Source organism: Periophthalmus magnuspinnatus, chromosome 5 (genome assembly GCF_009829125.3).
Source record: "Periophthalmus magnuspinnatus isolate fPerMag1 chromosome 5, fPerMag1.2.pri, whole genome shotgun sequence".
Taxonomy (NCBI): Eukaryota; Metazoa; Chordata; class Actinopteri; order Gobiiformes; family Gobiidae; genus Periophthalmus; species Periophthalmus magnuspinnatus.
Genome location: NC_047130.1, coordinates 568,843 through 585,318, shown reverse-complemented (window position 1 = coordinate 585,318; position 16,476 = coordinate 568,843). Strand labels below are relative to the sequence as shown.

At 41.9% G+C, this 16,476-nt stretch overlaps 3 protein-coding genes across 4 annotated transcripts; 1 reads left to right on the top strand and 2 right to left on the bottom strand.

The window, feature by feature from the left end:
- Window positions 1–182: 182 nt before the first annotated feature.
- LOC117370636 (probable N-acetyltransferase CML1) lies at window positions 183–4,369 on the bottom strand. 2 transcript variants are annotated; one of them, XM_033966112.2, is made up of 2 exons: window positions 4,316–4,369; window positions 183–1,020 (listed from the first exon to the last, which is right to left on the bottom strand). In XM_033966112.2, exon 2 carries the CDS (start codon window positions 1,006–1,008, stop codon window positions 337–339), a length of 672 nt encoding a protein of 223 aa, XP_033822003.1. In that variant the 5' UTR covers window positions 1,009–1,020; window positions 4,316–4,369; the 3' UTR covers window positions 183–336. The 2 variants fall into 2 exon arrangements, with proteins under 2 accessions (XP_033822003.1, XP_055078126.1); XM_055222151.1 differs by lacking the exon at window positions 4,316–4,369 and adding an exon at window positions 4,146–4,196.
- Window positions 4,370–6,701: 2,332 nt separating this feature from the next.
- Window positions 6,702–9,680, top strand: LOC129456281 (uncharacterized). Its single transcript, XM_055222152.1, has 7 exons — window positions 6,702–6,891; window positions 6,958–7,106; window positions 7,183–7,253; window positions 7,337–7,423; window positions 8,777–8,875; window positions 8,949–9,087; window positions 9,443–9,680. The coding sequence occupies exons 1-7, from the start codon at window positions 6,787–6,789 to the stop codon at window positions 9,462–9,464; spliced, it is 672 nt and encodes a 223-aa protein (XP_055078127.1). The 5' UTR covers window positions 6,702–6,786; the 3' UTR covers window positions 9,465–9,680.
- A 2,742-nt stretch (window positions 9,681–12,422) lies between these two features.
- Window positions 12,423–15,832, bottom strand: LOC117370634 (adenosine receptor A3-like). Its single transcript, XM_033966110.2, has 2 exons — window positions 15,499–15,832; window positions 12,423–13,329 (listed from the first exon to the last, which is right to left on the bottom strand). The coding sequence occupies exons 1-2, from the start codon at window positions 15,828–15,830 to the stop codon at window positions 12,663–12,665; spliced, it is 999 nt and encodes a 332-aa protein (XP_033822001.1). The 5' UTR covers window positions 15,831–15,832; the 3' UTR covers window positions 12,423–12,662.
- Window positions 15,833–16,476: the final 644 nt, after the last annotated feature.

The window sequence follows — 16,476 nt, the reverse complement described above, 5'->3', positions numbered from 1 at the left end:
AAACTTTAGACCTAATGTAAAAAACAGGTTCCTGTTTCCAGTGGAAATAGAAAATGATATAAATATAAAAAACACAAATAAAATCATCAGTGCTCCAGTTTTTATTATATTTTCTTATAAATCTATAAAAAAACAACTTAATCAAAGTCTGTCTACAATCACAGTTCAGTTTATTTTGATCCGAGAGCGCCCTCTAGTGTTCAGTTTATGAAATACAACCCTGATGAGGTGAAAATCACAGTGATTTTATAAAGAGTCTACAGTGCAGTGGTTTTACTCTGATCATGAAGCTGATTTTTATTAGAATAATGTTTATTTACTCATGTGTCTAATTTGTTATATATATTTCTCCATTTTCAGGATTGTGATTTGAGAGACGTGTGTGATCCAGACTCCTGCCTCTGTTCTTTTATGTGTAAGGATTAATTTAAAGCCCATTTTTTCATACAGAGCCACAGCTGCAGCCTGGGTGGAGCTGGTCTCCAGCACCACCTTAGAGAAGCCTCTGTCTTTACAGAAGTCCACCACAGTCTGTGTGAGTCTGCGGCCCAGGCCCATGCGCCTGCACGAAGGAGCGATGATCATCCTGAACAGTTCACCAAACCTCTGTCCACCGTCTTCTTTCTCCACCACGGCCACGGTCCCCAGGATCTGAGCACGACCCTCCACCTCGGCTTCAGCCACCCAGAAGCAGTCTCCAGGCCTGCTCATGAAGCTCCCGGGAATGTCCCTCATGTCGGTCTGGAGTCTGTTTCTCACGTAGCCTGCATAGATCTCGTGGCAGCAGTAGAAAACGACACTGACCCACAGCCCCGGTAAAAGAACAGCCCCCAACCACGATCCAAGGCAGTATCCAGCGGCAAACAGGGTGGAGGTGATGGTGAGGTGGAGACGGCTGCTCATGGCGTTGTAGAAACATGGACCGATGTGCTCCTTAATCCCCAAACTGAACAGGTCACACACTCTGTCTCTGTCTGAGGGACAAAAGCGACGGACGAGCAGCTGCATGACGACAACGAGCTGGAAAAGAAGACAAAATACAACATGTGAATAAAACTGAAGGGAGGCATTAGAAGGTTAAAAACACACACACACACACCCCAACACACACACCCACACCCCAACACACCCCAACACACACACACATATTATGATTCCTCCTGGGTAACTGATGCCTCAGACAGTGCAGTGTCATATCAAGAAATCCTCCCGATGTCTCGAGAAAGAGCTGGACTGAAGGACAGAGGCTCATCCTGGGGACAGGAGCCTTGAGCACCAGAGCGAGGCCCAGATCTACCAGACCAGACCAGACCCAAGTGTAGACTGTGCAAAGAGGCTCCAGACCAGCACAGAACTGCAGCTGTGAGACGCCACAGGGAAACAAACATGGAGCGACAGAACCAAGAGGAGCCAGAGGGAAACATCTGTGCAGACGGACTGGAGACCCCGAGGTCAAGGTGGAAACACCTCCAAAGGTCGAGGAGAATGGGACAAGATCCTGTGGGACAGATACAGACAGAATGGACCAACTGGACACTGTGGAGGTGGAGAAACGACAGAGCAAAGAGCTGGACATCACAGAACCAAGAGAACATCAGGAAAAACATGAGAAACTAGAGAAATACCAGGGGCTCAAAGAAGAGCCGGAGAAGGTCTGGAAGGTGAAGGCCTCAGTGGAGCCCGTGGTCATCGGACACTCGGGGCAGTGACCCCCAAACTGGAGCAGATCCAGGAAAAACATCAGCCCAGAAAAGAGCAGGAACAGCAAAGACACTGTAGAACCCTCAAGCTCCCAGGACTCTGGACCTGAGGTCCTGGGCCTCTGGACCTGAGGTCCAGCGTGGAAAAGAGAGAATGAGAGACCAACCACGGAGGGTGAGGAGGAGACTTTTATACATACATGTACACACATATATACATGTATGTGTGTGTGTGTGTGTATAAACACACATGGGCTAAATAAATATATTTAATTTGTTTTTATTTTTGCTTTAATCAGACACTAGAGAGAACAACCAAACACAAACAACAACAACAACAACCACAACAACCACAACAACAACAACCACAACAACAACAACCACAACAACAACAACCACAACAACAACAACCACAACAACAACAACAACAACAACAACCACAACAACCACAACAACAACAACAACCACAACAACAACAACAACCACAACAACAACAACAACAACAACCACAACAACAACAACAACCACAACAACAACAACAACAACAACCACAACAACCACAACAACAACAACAACAACAACCACAACCACAACAACAACAACAACCACAACAACAACAACCACAACAACAACAACCACAACAACCACAACAACAACAACAACAACAACCACAACCACAACAACAACAACAACCACAACAACAACCACCACAACAACAACAACCACAACAACAACAACAACCACAACAACAACAACAACCACAACAACAACCACCACAACAACAACAACCACAACAACAACAACAACCACAACAACAACAACCACAACAACAACAACCACAACAACCACAACAACAACAACAACAACAACAACAACCACAACAACAACCTGCACCTCACAGAGAGACTCCTGCCTCACAGCAGGGGCAGGTAATAGTAGTAGTAATAGTAATAGTAGTAGTAATAGTAGTAGTAATAGTAGCAGTAGTAGTATTAATAGTAGTAGTAATAGTAGTAGTAGTTAAAGTGGACTTTGTTCAATTGGTCCATAAAACCTGATCTAAATAGTTTAGTTTTTGTCTTTCGCTTTAAACGTTAAATCTGAGCCAGAGTCAAGAGTTTATCTCCTGAGTGTTTCATGGGTTTAGAGTAGCCTCGATTATACTATGTACTGTGTACTTTATACTATATACTATACACTTTATACTATACACTTTATACTATACACTTTATACTATATACTTTATACTATATACTTTATACTATATACTTTATACTATATACTATATACTTTATACTATATACTTTATACTATATACTTTATACTATATACTATATACTTTATACTATATACTTTATACTATATACTTTATACTATATCCTTTATACTATATACTTTATACTATATACTTTGTACTATATACTTTGTACTATATACTTTATACTATATACTTTATACTATATACTATATACTTTATACTATATACTTTGTACTATATACTTTATACTATATACTTTATACTATATACTTTGTACTATATACTTTGTACTATATACTTTATACTATATACTTTATACTATATACTATATACTTTATACTATATACTTTGTACTATATACTTTATACTATATACTTTATACTATACACTTTATACTATATACTTTATACTATATACTTTATACTATATCCTTTATACTATATACTTTATACTATATACTTTGTACTATATACTTTGTACTATATACTTTATACTATATACTTTATACTATATACTATATACTTTATACTATATACTTTGTACTATATACTTTATACTATATACTTTATACTATACACTTTATACTATATACTTTATACTATATACTTTATACTATATACTTTATACTATATACTATATACTTTATACTATATACTTTATACTATATACTTTATACTATATACTATATACTTTATACTATATACTTTATACTATATACTTTATACTATATCCTTTATACTATATACTTTATACTATATACTTTGTACTATATACTTTGTACTATATACTTTATACTATATACTTTATACTATATACTATATACTTTATACTATATACTTTGTACTATATACTTTATACTATATACTTTATACTATATACTATATACTTTATACTATATACTTTGTACTATATACTTTATACTATATACTTTATACTATATACTTTATACTATATACTTTATACTATATACTTTATACTATATACTTTGTACTATATACTTTATACTATATACTTTGTACTTTATACTTTATACTATATACTTTGTACTTTATACTTTATACTCACGCTGTCGCTACAAATGACCAGGAGCCCGGGGCTGCGCTAAAAGTACTCACCGCGTTAAAAGTACTCACCGCGGTAAAAGTACTCACCGCGGTAAAAGTACTCACCGCGTTAAAAGTACTCACCGCGGTAAACTCACTGCGCTAAACTCTTGGCTCTGAGTCTCTGGCTCTTTTCTCTTTTCTCTTTTCTCTTTTCTCTTTTCTCTTCCTGATGCGGCTCCATTTTACTTTTACTCTGAGAAACACGAGGAGCACGTGACCTGGAATCAAACAAGAAAAACACAAGAACTCACCGTGAAAAGACCCACGGACACAGAGTGAAAGAGAGGAGGAGCAGGAGGGACGAGGAGGAGGAGCTGCAGGAGGGAAGAGGAGGAGCTGCAGGAGGGAAGAGGAGGAGCTGCAGGAGGGAAGAGGAGGAGCAGGAGGGAAGAGGAGGAGCATGAGGGAAGAGGAGGAGCTGCAGGAGGGAAGAGGAGGAGCTGCAGGAGGGAAGAGGGGGAGCTGGAATGAGAGGAGGAGCCACTGGAGGGATGAGAGGAGCAGCTGTGGGGTTAAAGGTCACAGTTTCAGGCTGTACAAACTACTCGAGTATCGACCAAACTACTCGAATATCAGCCTCTGAAAACTGCACCAGCCGAGCTCAGAGGAGCTGATCTGGAGGATGGACCTGGAGGACCTGGTGGAGGACCTGGTGGAGGACCTGGTGGAGGACCTGGTGGAGGACCTGGTGGAGGACCTGGTGCATCTAGAGCAGAGGGGCCAAACTCTTTTCACCGAGGGCCATATCTTTAAAAACATGGGACACAGAGGGTCAGGGGTCAGGGGTCAGGGGTCAGTGGATGATTCGTTGCTTTTAACATCGTTTTGACTTTATACTTTAAATAAGTCTTGAAATATTAACATCAGGTCTGTGTGACAATGAAATGTGATGTTATTTACGTTAAGTTGGTGGATTAGACAAACTTATATAAAAGGTTCTGACTATGATCAGTTGGGCCAGTTCAGCTGAAGGTCTGAGGGCCACATTTGGCCCTCAGGCCGTAGTTTGGACTCTCTGCTCTGGAGGATGGATCTTGTGGAGGACCTGGTGGAGGACCTGGTGGAGGACCTGGTGGAGGACCTGGTGGATGGATCTTGTGGAGGACCTGGTGGAGGATCTTGTGGAGGACCTGGTGGATGGATCTTGTGGAGGACCTGGTGGAGGATCTTGTGGAGGACCTGGTGGATGGATCTTGTGGAGGACCTGGTGGAGGATCTTGTGGAGGACCTGGTGGATGGATCTTGTGGAGGACCTGGTGGAGGATCTTGTGGAGGACCTGGTGGATGGATCTTGTGGAGGACCTGGTGGAGGATCTTGTGGAGGACCTGGTGGATGGATCTTGTGGAGGACCTGGTGGATGGATCTTGTGGAGGACCTGGTGGAGGATCTTGTGGAGGACCTGGTGGATGGATCTTGTGGAGGACCTGGTGGATGGATCTTGTGGAGGACCTGGTGGATGGATCTTGTGGAGGACCTGGTGGAGGATCTTGTGGAGGACCTGGTGGATGGATCTTGTGGAGGACCTGGTGGATGGATCTTGTGGAGGACCTGGTGGAGGATCTTGTGGAGGACCTGGTGGATGGATCTTGTGGAGGACCTGGTGGAGGATCTTGTGGAGGACCTGGTGGATGGATCTTGTGGAGGACCTGGTGGATGGATCTTGTGGAGGACCTGGTGGATGGATCTTGTGGAGGACCTGGTGGAGGATCTTGTGGTGGAGGACCTGGTGGATGGATCTTGTGGTGGAGCTGGTGGAGGATCTTGTGGTGGACCTGGTGGAGGATCCACCTCTGCTTTTCTTTTATGTCGTAGCCTTGGACAATAACTGATGTTCATGGAGCAGAACATCAGCTCAGTCTGTGGAGACCCAAGAAAAACGCAGGTTTTTCAAGACATTTTCTTTTTTCAGTGAAGTCGTCTGTGGCCTGTGGGCGAATCACGGCGAGATGAATGAATGTCAAACCATCAACAGCAGAGACAAGATCAATAAATATAAAAATAAAAATAATAATAAAACTACAGGGATGTAGCAGAGTAAATATTTAAACATGTCCAGACTGATACTCCATGAGGACGACTCGCTCGGCCTGATCGTCTCTGAGGTCTTTCTTTGACGGCTCTTTCTCTGTGTGTCTGTCTCACACATTTACACACACTTGGATCTCGTCCTGGAGTAAAGTTTGTGTAAAGGCTCTAAACCCTGGACAGATTGCTCCATCACTGGTCAAACGTACACGGACAGAACAAAGTCGTGACTGAGAGGTTCAGTCTGGAGCTGTCCTGATTTTAAACTCGACTGTGGCTCTAAAACGATCCGAGCTGCAGATGTGGACTTAAGATGAATATCAGCGGAAAGATTCAGGGTTGATTTAATGTGACTCGGTCTGACTCGGCTCCAAGTCTGAAGGAGGAGTCCAGGCCACAGGGCAGACGGAGCCGTTCTCTCTGATTAATATGTTTCAACTATGAGGATTTATACACGACGGCAAACAAAACCTCAGGACCATGGGGTCAAAGACACTTCTGTCCCGTAAGTCCAGCCCTGATGTTTACTTTACTGTTACTAAACTACTAAAACACATTATCCGTGTAGTATAGACATGTATTCATAAGTACAGGAGGAACTGGCGTGAGGCAGAGGGGCGTCGCTGACCCGAGCGCTTTAACTGGTCAGTGAGCGGAGATAAAGCCGACGCTCTGGACGGCGGAGGCAGTGCAGAGATGAAGGCCGTGTGTGCAGTGCTGTGTTTGGGTTTGCTCTCAGTCTGCAGAGCTGCTCCTCTCACCTGTGACCAGCTCCTCACGACACAAGACCAGGAGCTCGATGTAAGACCAAACAACCAAACAGCCGCGGTCTGTGTCATTTAAATACTTTTTACTCTTTTATTTCAGTTTGCAGGGAGATGGTATTTGCACGCCATGTCCACAGATTCATGTGCGTTTTCACATTTAATGCACACTCTCATGAAGCCCAGTATCATGGTGGACGCCGTTCGTTCTGAGACTGCTCAGACTTTTGAAGTGGTTACTACATTTAAAATGTACGTGCTTCAGTGTCGTTTTGTGTGCAGTGACATAACTGAAAACTCACAATCCTTTTCACGTTTTATTTTCCAGACAGTCATTTTGTATGAATGACACGGAAGCGTATTCATTTGATAAGACCTCACTGACTTACACGAGTTTCCGTAAGTGTTAAGTTTGTGTAAATTGTGTGTTTTCAGTGTTATATTGTGTAGTATAACTGCAGTATTGTGTCCGTATGTTTCAGCTCACAAGTATCACTTACTGCCCAGCAGCTGCTCGGACTGTACTGTCCTGAAGACTGAAGGACTCACCAAAATCATTTTACTCTACAGTAAGAAAACACGTATATTACTATAAAAAATACAGAATACAACGATTACAATCCTTTTCAAACTCTATAATAAACCACAAAGACATGATATTTAATGTTCAAACTGATAAACTTTATTGTGTTTATGCAAATATTCACTCATTTTCAGTTTGATGTTTGTAGCATGTTCCATTAAAGCTGCACAGGGGCATGTTTACCACTGCGTTACATCAACTTTAACAACAATCAATAAGTGTTTGTGAACTGAGGACGCGAACTGAGGACACGAACTGAAGACATGAACTGAAGACACGAACTGAGGACACGAACTGAGGACACGAACTGAAGATACGAACTGAAGACACGAACTGAGGACACAAACTGAAGACGCGAACTGAGGACACGAACTGAGGACACGAACTGAAGACAGGAACTGAAGACACGAACTGAAGACACGAACCGAGGACACGAACCGAAGACACGAACCGAGGACGCGAACCGAAGACGCGAACCGAAGACGCGAACCGAAGACGCGAACCGAAGACGCGAACTGAGGACGCGAACTGAGGACGCGATCTGAGGACGCGAACTGAAGACGCGAACTGAAGACGCGAACTGAAGACGCGAACTGAGGACACGATCTGAGGACACGATCTGATGACACGAACTGAAGACACAAACTGAGGACACGAACTGTTGAAGTTTTGCAGGAGGAAACACAAATGCACAGCTTCAGTGTCTCGTCAGTCTGGGGTCTCCAGTGTCATATTCTGTGTTTCATAATGAGCCTCATCTTTTCAGGGGGACAGGTCTGGACAGACAGGACAGTCCAGTACTGCGCTCTGTCCAGTACTGCGCTCTGTCCAGTACTGCGCCCTGTCCAGTACTGCGCCCTGTCCAGTACTGCGCCCTGTCCAGTACTGCGCTCTGTCCAGTACTGCGCCCTGTCCAGTACTGCGCCCTGTCCAGTACTGCGCTCTGTCCAGTACTGCACTCTGTTACTACAAAGACACGCTGGGGTAACTCCTGCAGAATGTGGCTTTGTCTCGCTGAAGCAGGACGTCCCTGAAAAAGACGTTTCTTGATGGAAGTTTATGTTTGAGCCTCCACAGACGTTCTCCATGAACCATGAGAACAATCCTGATGGTCCACCTGAGGGGTCAAAGGTCACGGTCATTCAGTGTTGGTTGTGGTAGTTTATTCAGTTCAGTATCGGTTGAAAAGGATTTGCAGATCGTTGTATTCTGTATTTTTTTGTTTTACTTATTGGAGTTGTGTTGTAAAAGAAAACCGTGTTCTGTTTGTAAAAATACACAAAACATTCAGAATATAAATTTGAACAATATAAATATAAATTTGAACTCTCTGTTTCAGGTCGGAAGCCGAGCGTCGACGCTGCCGACCTCAAGGAGTTTGAGACACAAGCTTCATGTCTGGGTTTACCACAGCCTAAACAGTTTGACAACGACTACGGTAAAATGTTCTGGATTTACTTTTTAAAGAAATTTTCACAAAAAACTTGATTTCACATGTAATTTATCCACAGAGATGTCAAACTGTAAGGACATAGAGGAAGACGAGCCCACGTCAGAAGAAGGTGACGTTTTCATCAAAAGAGCCGAGGACTTTCTGCGAGAGCTGATCCAGTGCTTCGTCCGCTACGTTTACTCTTTGATTAAACCAGGGTGTGTATCATTCCTCACACTTTAACACACACACACACACACACACACACACGGCCTTTTGCATTGGACAAATATTTTCTCCAATCTGCTGAAAACAGTTTTTATTATTCAAGAAAAATATCATAACAAAAAAACAAAGCACCAGCTGCGTGATGTCGGTTTTTAGGTGATTATATGTTCGTTTAATTTAACATTTGGACTATTTGTTTTCGTTCTAACTTTTCAAACAGGCTTTTCTACTTTTTTGTGTCCATAAATGTTATTTATTATCCTGTAGCTTTGTGTATTTTTATTCTAAACGTGCTTCATCTCTAAATACTTCAATCGTTTTAAATTTTGTCTTTGTCTTTTTTAGTGGCTCTGAGGTTGAAGCGTGACCTTTGACCCCAACACGTTTCTCCCGTGGGAAACAATAAAGGATTAACGCATCGTATTGTGTCTTGTTTTTCTACTCATATCCAAACATTTCTTTTTAAATAAAGGCACAGTGTAAGAAACTCAAACAGAAATGAAACAAAAACAACTCATTTTGCACATTTTCGACTTATATAAAAAGTGCCAGTTAAATAAAAATAAAATAAAAATACATTCTGATACGAGAGTTTGATGTGTGTCCTCCCTGACGCTCACATTTCCCTCCGTTTCATCCGTTCATTCTGGATTTCATCCTAGAACCTGACAGAGTTTAACACATTTTTACATCACACACATCAGTTCCTTCTGGTTTACATGATCCATCGATTGATTTTATTTTATTATTGTGTCTTGTGTAAAAATAATGCTGAGCCCTTAGCTCTGAGCTAATCCAGTCTGTGCCAATATCCCACATGGATCCTCTAATAATATTAGATAAATTTACTCCTGTTGATGAGGTGGAGATTACCTCAGTCATCGTGTCGTCAAAACCATCAACCTGTTTGCTCGACCCTATTCCAATCAGACTCCTCAAAGAAGCCCTCCCCCTAATAATAGATTCCATCCATAACATAATAAATATGTCGTTAGAAAATGGCTACGTTCCTCAGTCCTTTAAGTTTGCTGTGATTAAACCCCTTTTGAAAAAACCTAACCTAAATCCTGATGAATTAGTCAACTATAGACCTATCTCTAATCTTCCCTTCCTCTCAAAAAGTCTAGAGCGAGTGGTGGTGAAACAGCTCTGCCGCCACCTGCAGGACAATAATATATTTGAAAAATTTCAATCTGGATTCAGAGCTCACCACAGCACAGAGACTGCACTGCTTAAAGTAACAAATGATTTACTACTAGCTGCTGATAACGGGCTGGCTTCAGTCCTGGTCCTACTGGACCTCAGTGCAGCGTTTGACACCATTGATCACAACATTCTACTGCAGAGGTTAGAATGTGACATTGGAATCAGAGGGACCGCCCTCAAATGGTTTAAATCCTATCTATCAGATAGGTACCAGTTTGTTAGTATAAACCAGAGCACCTCTCCCTGTTCTAAAGTAGCCTGTGGTGTTCCACAAGGATCTGTGCTTGGTCCAATCCTATTTACTCTGTATATGTTGCCATTGGGTAACATTATCAGAAAACATGGCATTAATTTTCACTGCTACGCTGATGACACTCAGCTGTACTTATCAATGAAACCAAATCAGACTGATCAAATAGATAAACTCAGTGCCTGTGTGAAGGACATCAAAACCTGGATGACCTTGAATTACCTGCTCTTAAATCCTGAAAAAACAGAGGTCATTGTCGTTGGTCCCAAAGGTCAAAGAGATTTCTCTACTGTAAAAAATCTTGGAGTCCTATTTGATCAAAATCTCTCATTCACAGCCCATGTAAACCTAGCTTGTAAAACCGCATACTTTCACCTGCGAAATATAACTAAAATTAGAAATATTTTACCTAAAAACGATGCTGAAAAACTCATCCATGCATTTGTTACTTCCAGACTTGATTACTGTAATTCTCTGCTCGCCGCCTGCCCCAAAAGTACTATAAAGTACTATAAAGTACTATAAAGTACTATAAGGAGCCTCCAGTTGGTCCAAAATGCAGCGGCCAGAGTCCTAACAGGAACTAAAAGAAGAGACCACATCAGTCCTGTACTAAAATATCTGCACTGGCTTCCTGTCGAGCTTAGAATCAAATTCAAAGTCCTCCTCCTGACATACAAAGCCCTAAACGGTTTGGCCCCATCCTATCTGCAAGATGCTATTGTCCCGTACCAGCCAAACAGAGCACTCCGCTCTCAGAATGCAGGACTATTAGTGGTTCCTAGAGTGTCCAAAAGTACAGTGGGAGGGAGAGCATTCAGTTACCAAGCTCCTGTGCTATGGAATCAACTCCCTGCTGATGTTAAACAGGCCCCCACAGTCTCTGTATTTAAGACCAGGCTTAAAACCTTCCTCTTCGGTATAGACCAGGTTACTTAGTGAGGGAGTTAGGGACAAACCCGGGATAAGACAGGCTGCAGTAGGAGTAACTAGCTGGGGGAAGTATGGCAACCTGAGCACTATCCTCTGCTTTGTCCTATTTTCTCATCAGCAATGCTATTCACATGTTGTCCCCTGTCCCACTCCCCCTGTGGAGTGTATCTCTGTCAGATGCCCCGATGACAGTGGACCCTCTCCTCCTCCTCACCTGGCCGTTTTTTCTTGTTTTGTCTGATTTTTCCTGTTGTTTTGTTTTTGTGTGTTGTTTTGTTTTTGTGTGTTGTTTGTTTTTGTGTGTTGTTGTGTTTTTGTGTGTTGTTGTGTTTTTGTGTGTTGTTGTGTTTTTGTGTGTTGTTGTGTTTTTGTGTGTTGTGTGTTTTTGTGTGTTGTTGTGTTTTTGTGTGTTTGGTTGATCCCCGGGTCACCAGGCCTTTCTGTGTGGAGTTTTTCATGTTTCTCCTCGTGTCTGGATGGGTTTCCTCCGGGTACTCCGGTTTCCCCCATCAACCAAAACATGAACGCCCTTCGAGACAACTGTGGTTGTGATTTTGGGCGTTACAAAATAAAATGAATTGAAAAAAAAAATTGAATTTAATGAAAACACCAACAAAACACAACAGTCCAGATGTGCTACAAAAAACAATGGACTCATTTAAACAAACTCATCTGACGATTCTTCCAGACTTTACAGAGAATGAAGCGACTTTTAAACATTAGAATTAAACAAACATTTCATCTTTTTGTCATTATTACACCAGAACATCTCAAGTGAATCAAAGACATCCACAAAGAAACAGAAGCACTGACACTTCACAATGAGCTTTACACATCACGTAAATACATTTCATTTATTTACATCTGAACTACACCTAAAGGTCGAGGATGAACCTTCTAAAAAACGACAGTAATGACAAAAATGTTGGACGCTTTTATTTTGCTGAGCTGTTTCTTTTGCAGTTAGAGCGTTTCATGTGCACGTATCTGCTCTGGTGAAACATTTGAGTTGTGTTTTCTTGTGTAAATGCTCAGAGCTGAACGTGGTGAGATGCAAAAAAGGCAACAAAATAATATGGTTAATCTAAATATCCAAAGAAAAAAACAGCACATTTAACAAGTTTATACACAGTCAGTGATTAAAAAAGTGTCCAAAGACCTGCACACGACTCACTTTCACTTTGCACAAATGTCTTGTTGCACGATCGTGACGTTACTCGTGGCGTTGTTCTCCAAACTCTGACTGCTCTGAACGTCTGTGGACTGAATCTCTGCTTTACGTGACATTCTCTTGCTCCACAGATGCACGCACGCTCTCTTTATTTTGGGTATTTTTAAGGCGTAGACCAGCGGGTTTACGGCGGAATTAGCGTGTGAAAGTAGGATGCCCACGTGAAAAGCCTCTGCTGGAACAAACGGCGGTGAGCCAAAGTGCACGACGGTGTTCATGACGTGCAAAGGCAAATAACACACGACAAACAGAAAGAGAACAAAGAGGAGAGAACACGCCAGCTGCTTCTCTTTCTTCATGTGTTTCTGAGACAGCTTCAGGACGTCGCCCGGTTTTACCTTCAGTCGGTCTCTGATGGTGTTAAAAATGGCGAAGTACAAAACAGTCATGAGTAACAGAGGAATAACGTGACAGAAGAAGAGGTAGAAGTAGATGAGGTAAGACATGGGGATGACGTCCTGGAAGCGACAGCAGATAATGGAGCTGTTTGAGCGGGTTAGGGTTTCCTCGTTGTACCAGCCCCACATCGGCGCGAAACTGAGAGGAAACGCAACCAACCAGCATCCGGCGACCACCAACCAGGAGCGCCTCTGAGTCACTGTGGTCTTGTACCTGTGGAAATATAAACACAATCTCACATTTATTTATATTACATACATTATTTATATTTATTTATATTAATTCTTCAACCTTGGCGTCACCATAGACAGCGATTTTAAATTTGACAAACATATTAATGGTGTTTTAAAATCTAGTTTTTAATCATCTGCGGCTTTTATCCAAAGTCAAACCGTTTTTATCTTTTAAACTTTTTGAACAAGTCGTGCACGCTTTTATTTCTTCGCGCCTGGACGACTGCAATGCACTTTATTCTCACAAAACTCACTTTACCGACTGCAGTTAGTCCAAAACTCTGCTGCACGACTTTTAACAGGAACCAAAAAACACGATCATATCACACCAATTCTTGTGTCTTTGCACTGGCTTCCTGTTCATTTTAGAGTTGATTTTAAGATTTTATTGTTTGTTTTTAAAGCTTTGAATGGTCTGGCCCCAGATTACACCCCGGTGCGCTCTGAGGTCTGAGGCCCAGCTCCAGCTCGTGGTCCCTAAGACCAGACTTAAAACCAGAGGGGACAGGGCCTTTTCTGTGGTTGGACCTAAACTGTGGAACGCCCTGCCCCCCCACGTTCAAACAGCTCCACTGTAGAGAGTTTAAGTCTCGTCTTAAGACCCACTTTTATTCTCTGGCTTTTAACACCGCGTGAGTTGTGTGGTCCTCTGTGGTTTATTTTTTTAAATTATTTTTATGTGTTTTATTGATTTTGTGTACAGTTAGTTTTTAGTCAAATTAAATGAGCACCTATTTATTTTTGATTGTTGTTCCTTTTTATTTTATGTCACTTTGTCTCTGTGCAGCACTTTGGAAACAATTTGTTTATGAAATGTGCTTTATAAATAAAGTGGATTGGATAAATTCTGCAGCAAAAAAATGTTGTGGTTGTGAAATCCTGGTCAAGATGCACAGAACCAAAACAAAATTAAACACGTCCAAGAGGAAATAACAATAAAAACATTTAGTTATTGTTGTAAAAAAAAACTACCATAGGACCAGTAAAGTAACACTGACCTGCAGACGCCACTGTCGACAAACTCACTGCATTGAAAACAATTGCGTTCTCCAAAAACACGTGTGTTTAGCTGCGTTAGTGTTTCAGAGACGTGACTCATTGTGAGAGTTACCATCAGCCTTGAACGCAGCACAGTGCAAAATACTCAAACAGAAATGAAACAAAACAACTCAGAGTAAGAGGAAGTCCATTTGCAGATTTTCTCCTTATGTAGAGCCAGTTAAATAAAAAATAAAGATGCATTCTGACGCTCACATTTCCCTCAACACATCCGTTCATTCTAGATTTCAACCCAGAGTTTAACAGACTTTTACACATGACTTTTCTTTCTGGTTTACAAGCGGATCAAAGAAAGAGAAACATTATCACTTCCCCACAGGTTTCAGTCTTCACACTGAATATATTTCCTTTATTTACTTTACTTTATTTATTTATTTAAAGGACAATGTGCAGTTACATTAAAAGATGGCTGCACCAGATTTAGCATAATGTCGTCCTAAAACAACAACTAATATAACAGCAATTAAAACAACAATTAACACGAACAATGTAAAAACAATACAGTACAGATCAGTGCAAGAATTCAAAAGTACAGATTATTCAGTGTTTAACAGACGAATAAAACAAGTAATAAAGCAACAATAAAATAGTATTAGTATCAGTATTATTTAAAGTGCAAGAGGTAAGTAAAGTGCCTCAGTATGTTTAAAGTGCGTCAGAAAAAACAATAGCAATAGCAATAAAAAGAGCAATAACACAATATCTACAGTGGATCCAAACTAAGCCTAAAGGTCGAGGATGAACCCTCTAAGAAACCACAGTAAGGACAAACATGTTGGACACTTTTTTGCTTCTTTTGCAACTAGAACATGTCAATGTGCACATAACTTCATTGGTAAACTCGCTAATAATAAACTAAACTAATTAGAGCTGATCCTGGACTAGACACGACTGAGCCATGAGCCATGAGAGCATCACCAAAACACGTCTGTCACCAGAACAACACCGGGCTCAGACCACAGCCCGACAGTGAGAACGGACCACAGAGGATTAGAACAAAGACACATGTGCTCTGGTCAACATAGAAAACACTTTGTACACAAGAATAAAACTCTGTGTTTTTACTGAACACTTGAGTCACACTTATTACCTGATGGGGATGGAGACCCTGAGGTACCTGTCCACTGCGATGGCCGTGAGGCAGAGCACGGAGCCCAGAGTGAGGAGCAGGAGGACACAGCCGAAAAACAGACACAGGCCGAAGGAGGTGAAGAGGTGTCCGTCCACCATCACGGACAGAGGGACGGACACGACCCCCACCAGAGCGTCTGCCACACACAGGGAAAACAGCAGGCAGTACGTGGGCTCCTGCTGCAGACTCCCACTGCACCACATCGCCACCATCACCAGCACGTTCCCCACACAACAACACACACCGATCAGAACCTCCATCACAGCGTACACCACCTGACCCGGCTCCATCCTGTCACACTGTCGACAAGTGAAACTCATCAGGAAACAGTCGCCTCTTAATAAACCATATGGTTTGGTTTTTCACCAAACACAGCTGTGGTTTTCCTGTGCAGAGAGAACACGACCGAAAGTGTCAGAGCAAACACAAACACATTATATACACTTATTTATACACGATTTATATGATGTGCAGATGATCAGGAGAGTCAAAACAATAACCACAGATCTCCAAAAATACATACGTGTTAACACTTCACCCACAGCAGAGTCATGTCCTCAGCCTGATCTCAGCGACATGTTCTCATCTGTTTACCTTTAATAAAACGCAGAGACTTCTGACCAACCTCCAAGTCCATATAAAAGCCTTTCTGATTTTGTCCATAGAAGTAACAGCTCATAACGACACGATTAATCGGCAAACTGTCCAAACCTAAACCTCTGTGATCCCTCACGTCTGCAGCAGGTCCACAGTGTCTCAGCTTCTGTCGATGATCATCTGGAGAATTTATTTTTCCCCAAAGTGAACAGTGAAGCTCCAGAGCGTAAAAAATGTTTAGGGAAAGCTCCAAAAACATAAACCTAAAATTCCCCCAAATTCCACCTGTTTTTCCCTAAATCTCATGTTTAGTGATTTATGCTTTAGGTTTTACATAAG

Bases quoted from the DNA above. Each gene is read 5' to 3' on its own strand.
- LOC117370636 (XM_033966112.2), bottom strand. From the start codon at position 1,008: ATGCAGCTGCTCGTCCGTCGCTTTTGTCCCTCAGACAGAGACAGAGTG.
- LOC129456281 (XM_055222152.1), top strand. From the start codon at position 6,787: ATGAAGGCCGTGTGTGCAGTGCTGTGTTTGGGTTTGCTCTCAGTCTGC. The intron at 7,424-8,776 runs GTAAGAAAACAC...TCTCTGTTTCAG, and splicing joins CAAAATCATTTTACTCTACA to GTCGGAAGCCGAGCGTCGAC. The intron at 9,088-9,442 runs GTGTGTATCATT...TGTCTTTTTTAG, and splicing joins TACTCTTTGATTAAACCAGG to TGGCTCTGAGGTTGAAGCGT.
- LOC117370634 (XM_033966110.2), bottom strand. From the start codon at position 15,830: ATGGAGCCGGGTCAGGTGGTGTACGCTGTGATGGAGGTTCTGATCGGT. The intron at 13,330-15,498 runs GTAATAAGTGTG...ATATTTCCACAG, and splicing joins AGGGTCTCCATCCCCATCAG to GTACAAGACCACAGTGACTC.